This window comes from Pangasianodon hypophthalmus, chromosome 7, assembly GCF_027358585.1.
Source record: "Pangasianodon hypophthalmus isolate fPanHyp1 chromosome 7, fPanHyp1.pri, whole genome shotgun sequence".
NCBI classification, from domain to species: domain Eukaryota; kingdom Metazoa; phylum Chordata; class Actinopteri; order Siluriformes; family Pangasiidae; genus Pangasianodon; species Pangasianodon hypophthalmus.
Genome location: NC_069716.1, coordinates 23,959,022 through 23,979,333, shown reverse-complemented (window position 1 = coordinate 23,979,333; position 20,312 = coordinate 23,959,022). Strand labels below are relative to the sequence as shown.

The 20,312-nt window shown below is 37.5% G+C and overlaps 2 protein-coding genes across 8 annotated transcripts in view; both read left to right on the top strand.

Moving 5' to 3' along the window:
- The window catches only part of dock4 (dedicator of cytokinesis 4), an 86,260-nt gene extending 80,307 nt beyond the window's left edge, over positions 1-5,953 (top strand). For 2 of the 5 annotated variants that reach the window (XM_053235421.1, XM_026946451.3), the window contains exons 51-52: positions 472-530; positions 1,039-5,952. In XM_053235421.1, the coding sequence (XP_053091396.1) occupies positions 472-530; positions 1,039-1,440 (461 nt within the window). In that variant the 3' untranslated portion in view covers positions 1,441-5,952. Of the gene's footprint in view, positions 1-468; positions 531-1,038 lie in introns of all 5 variants that reach the window. The other 3 variants (XM_026946452.3, XM_026946450.3, XM_026946453.3) reach the window with 2 other exon arrangements.
- A 226-nt stretch (positions 5,954-6,179) lies between these two features.
- immp2l (inner mitochondrial membrane peptidase subunit 2) overlaps positions 6,180-20,312 on the top strand; it is a 110,204-nt gene continuing 96,071 nt past the window's right edge. For 2 of the 3 annotated variants that reach the window (XM_026946474.3, XM_026946473.3), the window contains exons 1-3: positions 6,181-6,287; positions 14,912-15,049; positions 16,491-16,594. In XM_026946474.3, the coding sequence (XP_026802275.1) occupies positions 14,915-15,049; positions 16,491-16,594 (239 nt within the window). In that variant the 5' untranslated portion in view covers positions 6,181-6,287; positions 14,912-14,914. Of the gene's footprint in view, positions 6,288-14,911; positions 15,050-16,490; positions 16,595-20,312 lie in introns of all 3 variants that reach the window. The other variant, XM_026946475.3, reaches the window with a different exon arrangement.

The window sequence follows — 20,312 nt, the reverse complement described above, 5'->3', positions numbered from 1 at the left end:
CATATTTGGCAGCTGAAGCCCGTTGAAGCTGAACAACACCACTCCGTAGACTAGAGATTAGGATTAAATTATATATATTTTTATTTTCAAGAATTTTGAGAGGAAGAGAAGTGAGAGAAATGCAAAAAGAATGTATAATTAAAGCCAATATAGGAAAAAGACCTCAAGAAAAATGTCTTTTGGTGACCTATCTGTGGAGTTAAAGGAGAGAGAGACCGAGAAAAGTTTTCTGTAAAGTTAAGGGAGAGGGGGAGAGGGAGAGAGAGAGAGAGAGAGACAGGGAGAGAGAGAAAAGTTTAGCTGACTTCACTCTACCTCTGCACTGCTTTTTTTGAGCAGCCTCAACAGTTTGAGCCAGTTGTGTGTGATTATCCAAAAAAGACTTTACACAGTACTGTATATGCTATGAGCTGATGTGATGTGGGTGTTATATTGTTATATTGCTCTGTGTGTATTTTGTCTGAACAGCAGCTCAAGGCAAGAACATAAGGTCTCTGTCTCCTATGCCAACCTCAAAGTCTCCTCAAAAGGTAGGCATCATTCTGTGAGTTCTGATCCTCTGATAGTGACACATTATTTAACATATCGCCAATGGCTAATTGACCATAAAATCATGAAATAGTAAATAATTACTAATCAGAGATGGACAGGAAATGGAAAGCACACTAGGCAAGGACGGATTAACAAATCCTGGGCAGGAACCTATTCAGGGATCCCTGCCACCAAAGACATGCAAAGCAAAAACGCATACATTACATTATTACACATCCATTATAAGTGTTTGAGTGGTCTTTGTGATATGCAGAAGACAGCATATGGAGCAATTTTTAAAAAATGAAGCTGCAAGCTTGTAACATGTGTAATATACCAAAACAATAAAAAACATTATTATTCTGGTTTGTAGAATGATCATATAGTGAATTTTCCATCAAATATCAACATTATGAGTTAAATACGTATAACCATACAATAAAAACCTCAAATAATCCTTAACAGCATATTGCTCAGGGAGTCATGGCCATCTTGTCACTCTTACAGACCTCAGCTCCTCCCCTCACCCCCTCTCCTACTGACGGTTTGCCCACGGGCAGCTTAGCGTCTCACTCACCCGCCCGCTCGGGCAGCTACAGCAGTGGCATCTCCTCTCTCAGCCGCTGCAGTGTGTCAGAGACGTGTGGCATCGATGCAGCACCTGAGCCGTCCATGCCTGCGGTCCTGCCTGCCGACAACGCCATCCGCCGCGGCAGCAAGACGCCACCACCCTACAGCGTGTACGAGAGGAACAACCCGCGCCGCGCCACCCCACTGCCCCACAGCCTGTCAGTGCCACCTGCCACAGACAGCGCCAACCTGCCCGCCAAACCACCACTAAGCCGCACGCAGAGGATCAACTCGGAGCCACGGCACAGGATCACGCCACGGAAAGTCTCCCAGCTGTAGAGTTACAGATTTATCCATAGCACAGGAGTAGTACCTGGAACTGTCTATGCAGCTCATCCAGGTTATTGTAAAAGTCTAGTAGTAAGTACTAAGTCACAGTGACTGGACTTTGACGTGTAGTCTTGAAGATGTTTCATCATTGAAAACTAATACTCTTCACAATGATACCACAAATCCATTCACCTAGACTTCACCTACTAGACAAACCCAACTGATTATGTGAGGAATGCAGGAATATATTACAGATGCAGTTTTATTTTTTTGTATTAAGTAAAAGGAACATAATCGCTTGTTTTTTACTGCAGTAGCCCTCTTGCTTGCTTTAGCAGCGAATCCGATATTAGTGCGTTATTAATGGATAATCTGCGTAAGTGCAGTGTCCTGTGGGTTTTATGTTTATTTTTCGTGAATGATTTTTTTTTTTTTAAACTTTGATTCAATTCATACTCAGCATGGAGTTATTTCAGCTTCAAGTTATCATGACCAATTATTAAAGCTGAACTGGAATTGACTCAACATTATATATCGTACATATTTTCCATTAGTATACATTCATGGCTAGTGAGACTCGTGTACAAGTATAGCCGTTAAGAGATTAGAATTCTACTCTAAAAGGGCATATAGTTTACAGTTCAGTCTTTAGATCTGGCAGGTCCACATACCACTTTAGAGCAAAGGTCTGAAACATACCGGTATTTTTGATAGATGTACAAAAAGCTCATATCTGTACAGTATTCCGCTTATTCGACGGCATTGTTTTTAGGCCTTATACATGGACAAAGATGTGCAGCTAGTCCTGCATCTTGTTTTAACCGCTTTGTCCTTTCTGGAATGGCTGAAAGGTGCTACATATTTCTTAGTGTTTCTTTCTGACGTAGCCTTGTAGCTGCCGAACCTGCCTGACCGTTAATTGTGCAATGTAATGAAATCGTGTGGTCTCCAAGTATTGTGCCAAAGAAACAAAACAGTATTAACATTTCTGTCGGTGAGAGTAGCTAGGGCAGCTTAGAGCTCACATAGCCGCGTGAATGCTTGTGCTTGACAATGTGCTTTTTATGCAGTGCGCTGAGGCCTAGAGTACGATAGCATGAGGCATGTACAGCAACAAGCAATATAACCAGTGTAGTTTCCTCCAAAGTGTGACATTCAAAGCACAGAAAGCCCAGATTGGTTTTCAGCGATTTCAGAAAGTTTGCCAAGATGTTATCAGAATTTGGTAAACAAAATATTCTATGATCAAAATGGCTTTTTAAAGTGCCATTTTTTGGAGTGTAGGGGAGCTAAGAGGATCTTGATTTGTATTTTAGGTGGTCATGCACAAAAGTTCAACCAGTTTTTGACTGCCAAAAGCACAGCAAACATGGAATTAAAGGAACACTGTACTGATTTTTTTTATTAGATTTTTGTCCTTGTTTCAGCTTTCTTAAAAAATATAAAAATATTTTACATTATTAAGGATTTTTTTTTTAGTTTTTTTACATTAAATTTTTTTTATATCAGTCATAAATAGATTTTCATTTTAACGATTATGCAGGACAAATTCATACCACATTTAAGACTCCCCTTTCAAATTTTACTGAAGTTATGTTAACATTTATTGACTTTAAAATGTATTGAAGTGTTTTCAAGTGAATTTGAACAATTAACTAGGCATGTGCTGATAATCGGTTATAAAACAGATTGCAGTACTTAACAATCAGTATTATTATTGTGGACACTGTGTCTGTCCCATGTGGACAGCTGTCTCATAATGTTCCTTCATTTGGACAGAGTAGAAGGTCATGTGCGTCCTATTCAGAGAATGTATTTTTAAAAAGCTTAATGGTGATAATATTGTAAACTGGGATAATAGGTTAGGCAATCACCGTGATATGAAAATTTAATATCTGTACATGTGTACTGATGCCTGAAAAGTAACCTTTTCTGTAAAATATATTACCTTCTGTGTGCCACCGCAAATGCTACAACAAATGCAAAAAATCTTTAGTAAAAAAGCAACAAGAATGACAGAACATCTAATAGCTGTTCACTGCCGATCTGCAAACCTAAATCATTTCATGGGTTTAAATGTAATGATTAATATTGTTAGAGACCCCAACACGACCTTTTGACATTTTAATGCTTGTTTAATTTGTTTATAGTTGCTAATACTGCGACTCTATGTTTGTCAGCATATTGTTACTGTAATGTTTACATCTGTTAAGTAAAAAAAAAAAAAACTTTTCTGGAAAAAATGCCCTTTACATTGTCTGAATTTTATAATTACATATGCATAATGGAAGACAGAGTAATAATCATCCAGCTCAATTTCTTACAGGGTAATTTGAGTAATTCCAGCACTATAAAAAAGATTTCAAATCATTTTTCCACACTGAAACAGATAAATTATTAATCTGTGCCAAAAAATGATGAATTTGCAACTGAGCTATTACATCACTGACACTAATACTAACTACTAAATACTAATAATATGATTGAAGCTGCACAGCTTGAGCATTTGTTTGTTTGAACATCACTGTAATTTTACTGATCTTGTAAAGAAGCACAGTTTTAAGTCTTATATCGGTCATTGGTTTCTTAAGCAAACCCGAGTATTAGCAGCTAACGTGGATTCAGGCTTGGAAACGCATGACTCTGTAAATGGTGGCCATTAGTACATTGCTTGTGTGAATGACTTGATAACCAGTGTTGCAGTTGTGTTCACATATGCCTATGCTACTAAAGTTGCTCATTCTAGGCAATTTTGTAATTTTTAATGGATTGCCTAGTGACCACTTTTAGAAAAATGAACTAGTATTCTTGTATTATCTCTCTTTTTCTCTCACTTTGTCTCACCTTTTGTATGGATTAGGTTTTATCTTTTTTTGTTCAATTTTTTGAACCTGTAAAGTTGTACTTTATATCATATAATGGGATGAAAGTATTCCATATAGCCCGTGTTACAGATTTTGTACAAACTGTGTTTATATGAAAATGTAACCAGTTCATAGGCTTTGAATGTTGCAATGAAAATTTTTATTTGTAAATGTTGACTATTAGACATTAATGAATAAAGGTTGATTGATGTACAAATGGTTAAAAGAATAAAACCATATTAACATTCCACTATTAAAACGCTTATAACACATATTAGGTAATAGTGTGAATAATTAATTGTGTTATTTAATAATTTCGTGACATTGACATGAACATATGAACAGAATCTGGGAGCTGAACTGTAAAATAGTGCAATATAACAAAATAAGTGAACATATAAAGGAGGGTCCCGATTAGATCAGTACCCAGAACTGTTTTCATCATTAATCAACTAATATTATTCAGTTTATACATGAAGAATTGTGTAATGCCTTTAATGCATTTAAAACCGAGACCTGAATTCTGCTCATATCCTGAATATATTTCATTCCAATCGTAACACAAATCTATCGCCAGCAAACTTTGTTAATTGTTATCCTTTTACTTGAGATTGATTCAGTTTTAGTAGTTTTTTTTTTCTTTTAAAAAAATAAGGGTTGGTTTTTTCATATCATAGCACATAACACTAATATGACCATATAAATAAAAACCTTTTGGACATACATTAATTAAATATGATCACTGTTGCCATAGAAATAACTATAAATAAGTTTGGTGTCATCAAAGTTTGCGCCGTTTGTTCTAGAGAAACATGCATTAGCCAAAGTACCCTAAAAATGTTTTTTTTTTGTTTTGTTTTTTTGCTATTATTGAAGCCAAATAACACAAATTACTTTGACTGTGATTTCAAATCTGTGTTTGAAACGTCATATTATCTGGGTCGTGGGTCTCACCCCATTCGAGTAGATAGGAGTCTGGACTGACTGGAAATAATTGCCTGGGGGCTTTGCTAAAATAGCTGAAAAATGGACTGAGTTTACCATTAAGGATTTACCCTTGACATAAAAACCCTGGTGCAAGTTCACCATTATTTAACATTAGCCAGCTAACATTAACTAATGTTACTACATAAACATCTATACTTAGAATGGGGTTTGTCTTGGGCCAAAGTTTTTTTTCTGTAGATGACTCAATAAAATGGTCTTCCATAATATTCGCTCATAAAAATTGATGCCCAGGTATCAAACTTTAATCCCAGGTGTCAGACTTTCATCCACTTTTAACTCCACCTTGCCAACATTGGGCCAATTTGGGCCAATTTTTACAAAACATCGCTTTTCTTAGCAACCCTGACTAAGTTGACCCAGTTCTGGCAAACTTTCCTTTTAGCAGACGGTAGCTAATGCATGCTCAGAAAGTCTCTAAAAGGACCCAGATAACGTTCCATTCCACTGGGTGCCAACGTTGTCCATTGGACCAGTGGGCTACCAACAGACTTCACCCACATATAAATTTACTGAAATTAAGTTATGAAAAATGCTTCTCTGCCACCATTGTGCCAGTGTTGGTTCAAATTTGAAAGGGTTACTAGGAAATGTGCTGCTTTGCCAACACTGGCCAAACATTGTATACTGAGGCCCAACACAGCCTCCCAAACCTGACAGTTTACATACCATGAAGTAAAGCTATCTCACAATACCATGGTGTTGGAGGGTTATTCAAAATTCTAAATGTGTATTTAATTACCAAGACGTATAAATATTAATATATAAATATCATGATTAATATCTTTAATATTAATATTTCATTTCGTTTCCCTCACACATGACTTTTGGTCCCTACTGTACAGTATGTATGTGATGTGATTAGCCTTCAATGCTAATGTACGGCTTTGTGTATGGGATTAAACTTGTCGTACATTAGGACCGCGCGGACAAGTACGTCGAGGGGCCGTGACGTAGCACCGGAGCTGCACGCGGATCACAGTGTAGGTGAGTGAAAAGGGAGAGAAGCCGGACAGAGCTGAGCTTCCCTTCACACCTCACACCGACTTGTTCCACACTACACACTTTATCTTTTTTTCTCTGCAGTGAACCGTTTTTTAAACACAGCTATGTGAAGGTGTCCACGAATGAAGTACAGTAGTTAAATATAATGACACTTAGCTTAACATTAGCAAGGCACACTAGCATGGCTAGCTACCTTATACAGAGCGTAGGACGCTGGACTTTCGCACGTGCCATGAAAGACGAGGTTATACTCGCGCGCTTGAAAAGGATCATGTATGCATCATGCACAACTCTCTTAGCGATAGATGCATACATGCAGGAGTGATTTCTCACGTGATGTGTCTCTGTGCACCTGAGCACTGTTTTGACGTGCATATTAATACTACTACTATAATAATAATAATAATAATAATAATAATGCTGTTAATTCAATTCAGTGTGTGCTTTATTGGCATGACCAAATATTTTGGATTGCCCACGCAACATACAATAACAGAGCAAGACAAGTAGTGATTGAACAAAACACAAAGTGAAAAATAGTAATAGAAATATCAAAAATAATCAGATGCCAGATAAATATGTAGCAAAATTAATAACTATATGCAATCTCATATACATTAATGGTAGCACAGGAACACAGGAAGTGCTGAAGTAAGGTGTTGAAGTGTGGTTAGAGTGGGGGGTGTTTATGATTGTAGGCAGGGTTAGAGTGGATGGGTGTTTATGATTGTAGGCAGGGTTAGAGTGGATGGGTGTTTATGGTAGGTGGGGTTAGAGTGGATGGGTGTTTATGGTAGGCGGGGTTAGAGTGGATGGGTGTTTATGGTAGGTGGGGTTAGAGTGGATGAGTGTTTATGATTGTAGGCAGGGTTAGAGTGGATGGGTGTTTATGATGGTAGGCAGGGTTAGAGTGGATGGGTGTTTATGGTAGGCGGGGTTAGAGTGGATGGGTGTTTATGATGGTAAGCAGGGTTAGAGTGGATGGGTGTTTATGGTAGGCGGGGTTAGAGTGGATGGGTGTTTATGGTAGGTGGGGTTAGAGTGGATGGGTGTTTATGGTAGGTGGGGTTAGAGTGGATGAGTGTTTATGATTGTAGGCAGGGTTAGAGTGGATGGGTGTTTATGATGGTAGGCAGGGTTAGAGTGGATGGGTGTTTATGGTAGGCGGGGTTAGAGTGGATGGGTGTTTATGATGGTAAGCAGGGTTAGAGTGGATGGGTGTTTATGGTAGGCGGGGTTAGAGTGGATGGGTGTTTATGGTAGGTGGGGTTAGAGTGGATGAGTGTTTATGATGGTAGGCAGGGTTAGAGTGGATGGGTGTTTATGGTAGGTGGGGTTAGAGTGGATGGGTGTTTATGATGGTAGGCAGGGTTAGAGTGGATGGGTGTTTATGGTAGGTGGGGTTAGAGTGGGAGGGTGTAATGCTGTTATCTCCTAGTAGACACAAGTCCATCCTCCTTCAGCTTGTTGCAATGAAATAAGCATGACTATGCCACAGGTTCCAACCCTGTCCATTGGGTACCACCCTGTCCTGCACAGTTTAGTGTTTTCCCTGTTACTTAGCTTTTTAGTTTAATTAAAATAATTCATTTGTGTCAAAGCAGGGAAAACTCTAAAATGTGCAGGACAGGGTATTCCAGGACCAGGGTTCAGAAGCTGTGGACTAAGCAATTCCAGCATATTTTTAGATTTGAAGTTGAAGAAGAATGAATGAGTTTAGGGATTCTTCACTGAAGTGGGAAATATGGTTGACTTAACTGCCAATAGTTGTGATTATTAAGCAAAGCTACAGGCTGCAAGTGTTGGCTGGAAGAATCAGTTTGTAGGGGAGAGCTGGTGCAATTGAACTTTTTTAGTTAAATCACTCAACGTTGATTTAAATTACATACTTCCCAAGTAACATTATGTATACAGTGTTACAACATAGTAATATCGTGTGGATGAGATCTAACACCACATAAAAATGCTGTAAACTTACATCTACACCAGGAACAACAAAATTAAACCATCATACGTTCATTGGCTTGGAAAAAATTAAGTAATTACAATAGATTGTTGTGTTTATTTTTTTGTTATAGCATAGTAACCATGATTACTATGGTATGGCATATGGTTACTATGGTTTAACCATATTTCTATGATTATTTATTTATTTATTTATTTATTTATTATAAGTATAACATCTGTATAAGTGGCATTTTGATGGGTTGGGACCCCGTCCAGGATGTCCCCCGCCTTGTGCCCCGAGTCCAATGGAATAGGACCCAGGTTACCCCGCAAACCTGTGTAGGATACAAAGCATGGATGGGTGGATGGATGGATGGATCTGTAAAAGCTCTGCATCAACTGCAATTTATCCTTACAAGCATGGAAATTAGTACATCTTTTCTGTCTCTGTGCTGCTACGCTTTGCTGCTCTTAACAGTCTGGTACACTCTGAAACAAGAATCTGTACAATTATTACAGGTGTTACAATTGTGCCACAAGTTGCACCATGATTTCTCACAATCTTGCAAACAGAATTAGCATGAACAACCCCACAAAAATATACTAGCAGTTAGTGCAGAGGTAAGTGTACACGACTGCACAGTTTTCAGTTTGTGGACATGTAAAGAAATAGTAGAAAAACGTTTCTAATTTTTTTGTTTTTTTACTTACCTGGTGCAAAATGGATACCTTCAGCAAGAGTGGATGAACCTTACTGAACCCTACTGGCTTTTTCAAAAGGACATGGAGAAATTATATACATACATATATACTGTGTGTATATATGGACATAATGAAGTCATAGCTACATGCAGCTACTTCGAGAAAACAAACATATTACATATTGTGCTGGCTCTCCCCTAAGCTTATTTATTGGTAACGTACATTTTAAAAATGAAGCAAAATGCTGTACATTGTCAAAACAGTCAAGTGACAGTGAACAGACAAACAGTACCAATAGTCGTCGTTAAAGATGTAGTGCATAGTTAAATAATAGTGTGGGTCGACAAGCAAAACTAGTACACAGTAAGATTCATAGTTGAGGATTTTTTTATTAAAATCGCCGTTAATAAGGTGAATGAAGCTACGATGCTTGTCTAAAAGCCACCAATAGAATAGGATTACGTGAAACTCCCAGGACAGCAGTAGTGGTGTTGTTGAAAAGTAAACAAAACATGCTGAACAAAACACGGACAGAAAAAAATACCCTCAAGCTCACTACGAAGGATGTTTATATTTATGCAACTCCATTTTCAGCACAAACTCAATTGATGACGTAAAGCAGAATGTAGTCATTTCCTTTAATCACAGATCTAGCATTAGAGGATCTTCATCAGATAATCTTATCGCACAGTCTGTTCTAGTGTTTGGCCAAGATTTTATAATTTTAAGATCTCATGCAGTGTGCATACTTAAATAGTTATCTATCCAACATTGTAATTACAAATAAAACCATAGGGCTCTTAAAGTCTGGAAAATAAATGCGTAGTTGATTTCAGTGTTTAAACAGCATCTTGTTGCACCCTCTGCTGGGATGTCTCTAAGGTGAGAACGATGATTTTCAGAGGAATCCATGTGGCATGAGCCGAATTTATTGCAGATCAAATTATGTCACAGTGATGCTTCAATCTCAAGCTGGAATTCATGAAATTGCTTTTAATCAATGGTTGAGGAGCAGAAAATTGGAAGGATAAGGATAAACATGCATGTTTCTGCTGTATGTAATATCACTATGCACCATTTCATTTAATGTGATGTCATTGCAGATGTGTGCAGTGACGTGTTAGGTTTCAATCTGTCAGGCTCTCACTGATGTGTGCTGCTTGTGGCTTTAAGAAAATTGAGTTCTGTAGAATTTAATAAGTATTTCTGTGCATATATACAGTCAGGGATAGACAAATCAATTAATTAATCAAATAAACAAATCAATCAATTAATCAAATAAATTTATTAACTAGACCACCAGTGTTTGGTTGCCTGTAAACCTCCATGCTAAAAAATGTTAGCTAACATAATGCGTTAATGTATGGTGAGCTAGTTAGCAAGGTAAGTGCATTAATCCAGACTAAGACTTGATTATTATCCTCTTCTAACAATGTTTCTAATGTTACACATCATGGTTGCGCCCTCGACAACAAGTTAGCAAGTTGTTGGCCAAGGCTTTGGTTGTATGCTGTGCGTTGTACATAAAAAAATATTATTTGTTGTGCTAGAAGGAGTTATATGACAGCCTTGGTCTTGATTTTATTCTGCGCAGTTTTTGTCCATGTTTCCACATACCTGCGTAGTCCGATTCTAAAAAGATTGACTATCTTGATGCTAATAATTACACCTTGTAAAAACCGCTCTTCCATTGGTTAGATCACATTTCGGCAGATGTGTGTAGTGCAGCAGGTCGTGGGATTTGGAAGCATGCATTATAGTTACAGCACTGAGGTTTGTCTTATCAATGTGAAGCACATTACGTTTAAACATAGCTACATATCAAATGAAAAACATTTGTTTTTTGCATCAGGAGTAGTTTTGTTTCTTTTTTTGGTGGTTTATCCTACTTGTCTGCTGGGAAGCTACGAATAAAAACAAATGATCTGCTTTTTGGAAGCCAGAGCTACTGATTGGTCCTCCCTTGTCAGTACACCAACATTGTATCTATGCTCATTGGGCATTTTATCTTGTACACTTTGCATATAGATTGCTTTATAGGTATACGGTTACCAACTGTAGCAACAGATGGAGCGAGATACAAGACTAATGACAAACAAACTCCCAACTCAGTGTATACACCCTTAAATAACTACGAAATCTAACACTAATTATCAGTACTAAGTTAATATTTTTACAAGCTATGAATATAATGCTGGTCTGCAGTACTCAGTCCAGTCCACCTCTCAGCGTGTGGTCTCGTGGTGAGATTGCGGGTTGTCTGGTTACGGAGAGATTAACTAAAATAGCATCCTGGGAGATGGGAAAAAAAATGACTGTCATGTGTTGCTGTGAGGAAAGCAGAAATATTTCGCACCAGGCTCTGGAAAGCGATTACTGTTAGAATGGCTTGACAGATGGTACTTGGTAGGGTTCTCCATATATCAGCGCAGATAATTTAGCACTGCTTATTGCTAGTTCTTTCCCCTTCGCCTGGTTTTCACTCTTCTGCGATGAAAACTTCACAGTGAGTTGTTTATTAAAGAGAAATACAATTTCAGTTATCACCATAGAACTGTGTGAAGGGGAGAAAAAAGATAGTGTTTGTATTTTCCATGCCAAAGTTTGCCAGAGCCAAAGCACAGCCATGGTGGCGGCCCTTCTGTTGAGCTACTCGGTTCAGATTTTCCCAGCAGGACACTCTCAGATCTCAGAGATCTCCATCCTGGCAGTTGTTATTATCCTCTCAGCTCCTGCAGCCCTTCTGAAGCTGGTATCCTCAGACCCATCAGGCGGCTTAACACGAGCCTGCATGTGGGCTTTGCTGGAAAAAATTGGATTATTACCTTCATACAGTATTTATCTCGAAACAACCTTGATTAACGGATTTCACTGGAAAGTGGGTTTAAATTGCCAGCATGCACCTGACATCACAGATTTTTGTGCTTGAATGGGCTTACTGTGCTGCTTTGTTGTCCCAGGGTTTAGAGTGTGTCAGATCCTCTTCAAGATTAGAGTTTTGAATGACACCATCACAGCTCTCGAGGCTACATTCAGTTTTAATATTTACTAAGAGTCCGCTATTTACACAGTTAAGTTGAACATCTCCAAATCTGTTTCCTGGATGATCTACAACATTAAATGTAACTATAATCTGATAAAAAAAATTCATTCCTTAATTAATAAAAATGTAAGCATTGACAAATTGTTGTTGTATAAGAACAACAGTACACTTTGGGATGTGCTGTTATAAGAAGATAATCCACTTCAGGGTGGTAACAGTAACTCCGCTGCATGTTGGGCCGGATAACATCACCCCATCCTTGATTATTTTTCAATACTGCACACATCCAAGTGTATTTAAAATGTCTATATACGGTATTATCTAATGTCCAGTTGTGCCTTCATTATATTCAGATGTTCCCCATGACATGGTGTTGAGCCACAGTGATTTGACACGAAATGACCCTTTCCGAAAAGCCTCCGCTGTACCAGTACTGTCATTAAAATGAAGTAAACAGACATTTGTTGTTCCTTACTTAGCATTTAATTAGTTTATTTGAGCTGGCAGAACAGAGGACAGTTGTAATTGGCAAGTCTCTTCTACACCACAGTAAGTTACACAGCAATCACTATGTCCAGCTTGCAAACTAATTTTTTTAATGAATGTTAAAGGTCTGTTTGGGGATTTCATAATTACTATGTCCTCTGTTTAAGCAAAAGAATTCATAATTAGGCAAAAGCAGTGCGCTCTGAGAATACATGAAAGGCTGCAGTTCGCTTCCCTTTCAGGAATCATTAGTATTGTAATGAGGATTCAAACAACAAAGCCATAAGGCCACATTAAATCTTCTCTTACCTACTAATAATTCATCTCTCTATATGGCATGTTTATATCACAGTAATAACCTTTTATCATGGTTTATGATATTGTCACAGTGCTGGGTTTAAGTAGATTAAAGTGTAGAGATGAGCAAAATATACTCCTCTGAACTGATCATAATTTTTTTTAAAACACTCCAAAATGAACACATTAAAAAAAATAAATAAGTCAATGTAGTGCAAGTAGCTTCAATTCATTGAATAATTTTTTTTTTTTTGGAAAAAAGTACAAGCTGTTTGGCTGCGATATTATGGATGAAACTGTCGTATAACACTGAAATGAGCAGTGATGTGTGCCTCACTGATGAAAAACCTTATGAAACCATAGCCCGCCTAGCAGTCCCTTATTTACATATTGTTTATGTGAAAGACCTAATTTATGCAGGAATGGGGATACAGAGCCAATAGAACGACAGCGTTCAGTAGGCTACACTTATTCTGTTTTTATTATTAATATTATTGATGATACTGATAATGAGGAGCATGATTTTTCACAAATTATGGTCACTGGTCAGATTTAAATGTAACTGTATGGATACAGTGTAGATGAATTTGATGCTTTTGTTGACTGAAGCCAGCAGTCAAATTTGCATACAGCCATTTTATCTGCATGTTCAAGAAGGTTGAAGAATAAGAGTTGCTTTATCACAGAATTGAGAAAAATCTACAAATTAGTACACAACTATAGATACACAAACAGTATACAAATAAAAAGACTAATAAGGCTAATAATAAGACTCATCAGTATTTTTAAGTGTCCAAATAATATAATATTTAGTTTATTGTAGAATATCACAATATATCACATGACTAATATTCGTGTATAGACATGCCCTGCCATTTACAACTAAAGTAATAAAATGTTAAATTAGGAATAAAACATGACAGGATGTGGAGTTCTAGGAGGAAAAAAATCAATGAATAATCACAGGAAGTTGACTGTTTTCCTACAACTGAACAACCTGAAATAATTTATTCCTCTTATACGACTGCGTTTTGCCAACAATTAAAATTTTGCATTTCGTAATCAATGACGTGTAATACTTTTTATCCGTTTATAGTTGCATTTATTGTTTTGGAACATCTGCAAGACAAGTTAGTTCCTGTTATCACTTACACTATAGTAGCTATAATATATGTAGTATATATAGTAGCTGTTTCTCTCACCAGACTCTGTTTTTTTCTCTGTCCTGAATTTAGTAAGACAAAGTAAGACAAAAAATTTAGCTTGTTATGTTACAGAGAAATTAGAAAGCACAGAATCCTCACCTGTGGAAAATATACTGACGTTACGATGCACGGACACTGGAGACTCCTTTCATAAATAGAAACTGAACATCGCCTTACAGAAAACTTGAACCACTTAGCAACCCCTTAGCGACAGCGGGGATTTGCTAAAGCTGCACAATCTTTCTGCATGTTTTCCAGGAAATGCACTTTTCTAATTAATACTTTTGCTTTTTGGAATCGTTGCTTTTGGAAAATAACCAAATGACTAATTATAACTATTATTTTTGTCAAAAGACTGACACTAAAATTAATACTGTTATATAAATGAATGATTATCATCTATGCTGACTGGCCACTTTAATAGGAACATCTGTACCGCTGCTCATTCATGCAGTTAGGTGACAGTCTTCACCTGTCCAGTTTTGATGATTTTCTTCTCAACAGTAAGGTGTTTCCACCCACAGAACTCCTGTTCACTGGATGTTTTTTGTTTTTCGCACCATTCTGTGTAAACTCTAGTGTGTGAAAATTCCAGGAGGTCAGCAATTCCTGAACTACTCAAACCACACCATCTGGCACCAACCGAGATCACACTTTTCCTCATTCTGATGTTTGATATGAACATTAAATGAAGCTCTTGATGTGTATCTGTATGATTTTATGCACTGCGCTGCTGCCACAAGGTTGTCTTTGGCTGACAAAGGTGTAAAGGTATTCCTTTTAAAGTAGCTGGTGAGAGTATAATTATTTCAGTCAAAATTTTGTCATCACTGTAGGTATAATTTATTTATTAAAACTGCAGATGCTTTTATAGTGTAGGAACGTTATGTTGTGAGCAGCTGCAGTAAATGTCTCGGTCTTTGCAGGACATGGCTCAGACGGCGGGACTTGGACGGAAATATTTGAAAGCATTTGTGAGCGGATTCTTTGTAGCCGTTCCTGTCACAGTGACGGTGTTGGACCGGCTCGCTTACGTGGCGCGGGTGGAAGGTGCATCCATGCAGGTGAGCTGTCGAGCTACCTTCTCTACAGGAAGATTAATCCTCCACAATATTTTTCAGCAACAGGCATTAGAATTGTTTTTATTAATGAATTGACATATTAAAGCTGGAGCAGTACATACTTATTAACACAGTATCAAATTATCAATGACTGGTATATATTGATTCAGTCCATATAGATTAAAGCAAATAATTGGTCAGTAAGTAGACTTTAATTTGGTTGTTTGTTGAACAGATGAGCAATATGGCAAATGCTTTGCCCTCCACCTGTTTAATTCCCCGCTGCTTTTTCATCCGTGGCGTCACACGTCCATTTCTAACATTTTATTTATGAATGGCTCTTCCCTGCCTGTTCAGCCAGTAAGTAATTAAAAAAGTGAACTCTTTGGACGTTGCTGAAAGCTGACACTGGTTCAGAATAAGAGAGGATGTCTGAATAAAAATGATAGAGCAACCATCTGTGACAGAGATAAATTCCCCAGCCGCGAGCTCTCGTCAGGTTATTTATTTTGGAAAAAAAGAGCAGATAAGAGATATTCTGTCAATTACCCCGGCAAGCGTGAAATGACTCGCAGAGATCTGGCTTAATGATGCACCGGATGCCTGTGTGTCATATCAGTGCGCTCTCATGCTCAAGAGTCTGTCGTCACACCCAAGTTGTTTCATAAACTGTCACAAAGAGGAAAGCAAACTATTCTTCTTTAAGGGTTTCATTAGTATGCACCATGTGTGGGTTTGGACTGAGGTAAAACATCAAAGATTTAACACCACGGGAAGTTCCAGTTTTCAACTGGCACTCCTGGTTTTTTAAGTGCGAAAGCTTTCAAAGAACTGTGTAGCTATTTTTGCGCACCATTTATCGATAGTGTGGCTATACTTTGGCTTTAAAGCTGCAGTTAGTAATTTTAAAAGTTTGCCTCTAACGATATAATTTCAAAGATATGATAAACTGTGATTCACAATGTTTCCATGCCCTGGATCTACCTAGTTTTTTTTTTTTTTTTTTTTATTTCAGTCTACTTTTAAAATTTTTTCTGGCCCAGAAATTAGCTCCACCCCTATCCCAAATACAGCTGCTCAATTCTGCCACTGTTTCTTAAAATCCAGCTTATAAATGAGATATGGTTTGTAGAGAAGAGGCAGAAGATGGAAAGGAAATTATGGCAGCAAAGGAATTATGAAATTCTAAAATAATTATAAAATAATTACAAACTGTTTCTTTAAGTTTTGAAAATAAGTCATGCAGAATTTATTTAAAAAAAAAAAAAAGATCCAAACAGATGAGAGCTAAAAGTTTTCTGTAACCCTGTGTATGTGTTTGTATGCGTGTGTGTGTGTGAGAGAGAGAGAGAGAGAGAGAAAGAGAGAGAGTTCTGGGTCATGTCACTGCTGAAACGATGTGGCAATTGTGTGCTAAAAGCCGTGTTTTTAATCTTCCCATCAGCCCTCGCTGAACCCTGAGGGAGCCTTGTCGTCTGACGTCGTGCTTCTGAACCGCTGGAGTGTGAGGAACTATGAGGTGCGGCGTGGGGATATCGTATCAGTCGTGTGAGTAACTGGGATTTAATTGACTCAGAGGAAGTGTGGGAAGCAACCGAGTTACACCAAATGCACTTAATCTGAGAGACATTCCACAGATTTTTTTTTGCTTCATTTCTGATAATTAGTTCAATGTCAGGTGATCCAGACCAAAAAAAATCAGTTTCTCAGAATTACACATCAACTGCTCTTTTTATATTCATCATTTATCAACATTTAGCTTGAGCTATTTCCCCATTTTGAACTTTTCTACATTATGACAGGGATTATATTTCATGACTTTACACAAAACAGCCCATAATACTGAGGTGAGAGGAATCAATCTAGTTTGCAAAAAAAAGTCAAAGTTGTAATGGCGTAAGTATTCACCCCCGATGTTATGAAACCATTAAATTATGAAAACTTATGAAAAGATTCAAGGTTAACACATCAAATGTTTAGCTTGCTAATGAAGAATTCTGTATCGTTAGCACATTTTGTTTACGCCGTGAGCTTATTGCTCTCCAGTTTGCCCCCTAGTGGAGGAACAGAGAATAGCTCTCTTTATGCCTCCGCCACTCCGTGGTTGAGTCGTGGTTTCAGGTTATCCATCCATGCATCCATCTGAGATTCTCATTAGCATGGTATCTCAAAAATGAGTGGGTGAATGTTTGTAGGATTTATTTATTTGTTTGTTGGAATTATCACTGTAACCAGCAGATCAACTGATTAGATTTTGGAATTGATCCAAACAGGGTCAAGGTCACAGCAAGGTCGAATGTCTGAAATAGTTTTTCTTCAATAGCTTCCTTTCTGTTTGTCATACAGAGATGTTACTTACACCTTCATGTTCCAGACCTCAAGGCCCATTTTCTAGCTACAGTTTCTTTAATAGCTTCCTTCCTGTTTAAGGAATATTTGAAGGGTATTTGAGGCATACAAATTAGTAACAAGAAGGACTAGACTTGTTGCTGGTGGAGGCATCCATGTCGAAACCATTGGCTTCGAGTTCTAATTGTTGCAAATCTTTCAGTTCAATTACGGTCCAGAAAATGATTTTTAGTTTCAGATTCAGATTCTGAATTTATCTGGCGTGCCAGTTTAAAACCTTTAACAGGTTGGTTCCTGGCCTGTGGGACGTATGTTAGCCACCCCTCTTTTTCATTAACTGAGTTAAGAGTGAAATTAGAATGTCTCAGAGTGAAATAAATTCAGCAGACATACAGTAATTATTCACTGTAATTTTAAAAAGTGTCAAAATGAATCATATTACATTCCAGATTGTGATTTTAAATGTCAGATAATAGATGAGAACAAATGCAGTAGTTCGAGTTGTCTGTGCTGAGTAAGCCATTTCGCTCAGCTTCGTTTCTATTCTTGTGTGTGTGTGTGTGTGTGTGTGTATGAGAGAGAGAGAGAGAGAGAGGGCGATGCCAGCCATGCCAGTAGATGGTCCAAATTAGTGTCTCACATCCTACCCAATTTCCTGTTTTCTGCCTTAATTGTGAGGTGAGAACCGAGAATTCTGGCTGCAGGAGGATCCTTCAGAGACACTTTCACACCGAGTGGTCACCTCTGCGTGCAGGTTACACACACCTCTCGGAGCTGGGAGACAAGCTGCTCTGTGCTCTCCCTCATTTGCCTGTTCACATCCAACAGCCTGTCGACATAACTCTGCTGTGAGTCAGGCACTGCAGGCTATTAGCTCCACTCCAATTAGCCAAGTACGCTCTCGTCTAAACCACTGAGGGAGGCCACAAGTATTAGCTTTAAAAGTTCTCATTGATCAAGTACATGCCCAACTGTGCCCTGTTGTTTTCTGGCTTTTTGCTCTCGTTCATATGGCAGCACACAGCTAAAAGCACCTTCTGATGGATCTTGTTTGTTGTGAACACAGCGCTTTGCCCAAGTATGTGTGTATTAGTAGCATTGTCAGCATTGTATATTTTTAATTTATATGAACGCTTTTAAAATTAAATCTTGTAAGTGATTACAATATAAATTTAATATTTTAATTCAGTTGAATATTATACTATATTATACACCATTATAATACTATAGTGTTATAGTGTGACAGTAATAATAATAATAATAATAATAATAAGTATGCAAATATAGAATTAAATGAAATATAAAATACCTAGAATGCAATATAAAATATTACAAAGAATTTGAGTTATTTGAATAATAGAAAGAAAAAGAAACAAAAAGTAGAGCTACACAACGCATTCATATTGCACAAACCAGAAAAGGACACTGTTTACTCAAAGATGAGGCATAAGATTTATTGGCTAAAAATAACCCCAAAACAAAACAAAAACATTATGTCTGAGTCAGGGAATTAAAAAAAAAATCTTTCATGTAGTGTTTCTGAGCTGTTGTGTGTCACCCTGGCAATCCTGTAACACTAACTCACAGTTCGAGCCTTCACGAATAGCAGATTGAAATTTTAGCTGAAAGACAGCTCAGAGACCTCAAGACAGATCGCAAAACAAAATACCCAGATGAGTCGGAGAAATAGCACAGCTCAGGTAATAAATATACACACAGCAAAAGCATCCAGGTGTGGCATTTTTGTTGTCTGTATCGTTCTTTTAGCTAGACAGCTTAAGTTAAACAGCTAGATCACTAATAGATCAGCCTCAGAGCTGCATCGAACACCATCAGGAGAGTAAACTCACACCACAGCACTGAGATTATAACACTTCTGTACTACTGAGGAGACAACAATAACAGCAGATAATTGCGTCCTCAGAGTCTTTAATACTTGGGCTGGGTCTCAAACAACGTATTACTGACATGCTAATTAGTACACAAATGATTTCATTATTATATTGAAGTATTACTTAGTATGTAGCATGTTTTAGGACAATAATAATAATCATCATCATCATCATCATCGTCATGCTCCCCACTATATGCTCACTATTTAACATAACATGACATAATGCTGTTTTTATATTAGTTAGGTGAAGCAGAACATTTAATTTTCATATATTCTAATGTGTGTTATTTTTTTTCTTCTGAATATGTACGCATTATTAAACAGTGGGCTTGTGTGATATAACAGTGTAATCATCACTACATGATAGAACACTACCACAATATCCATCTGATTTTTTACTCTGATTATATTATATTACCAGACCTGCCAATCTTTGCACATTTGTGTAGGAGCTCCACTTCGGAGTAAGTTTGTATGATTTATCACTCATAAATATGCCGAAAGTGCAGGCCTTTTCTAACCAATAAAAAACAGGCGATTAACCAAACAACATATTAATCTGGAATAATTTGCTCAGGTGTTTTGAACTCTTCGATATTAACTGACACCACCTAGAAGCCCCGCCCCCTTCCTCCAATCTTCTGTCTGTCAAGGTAAATGGAGAATGTTTTGAGTTCATTAATGTGAATTAAAATCCATTTAGTGTATGTTTGACTTAGATGATGTCATACAGTATATGATTAACATCAGTGAACTATATTTATTAGGGATGGCACTGAAAAAGTTTGGCTGAAAATGGTTAAAAAAAATGGCGCTTTTGGTTTTCAGCCGAAAGAGACAAAAAGTATGAAGTTTGGCATAAGAAGAATAAATAGGCCTACAACGAAGTGTCAAATCTAACATTTAACAAGTAATATTAATGATGCACACATTCCTTTTCTTGCACCAGTCAGTGCTAGGGATACATTCAAACACTTTAATCAGCAGGAGAATAAAAATGTCAGAAAATGTCAGCCATGTGGA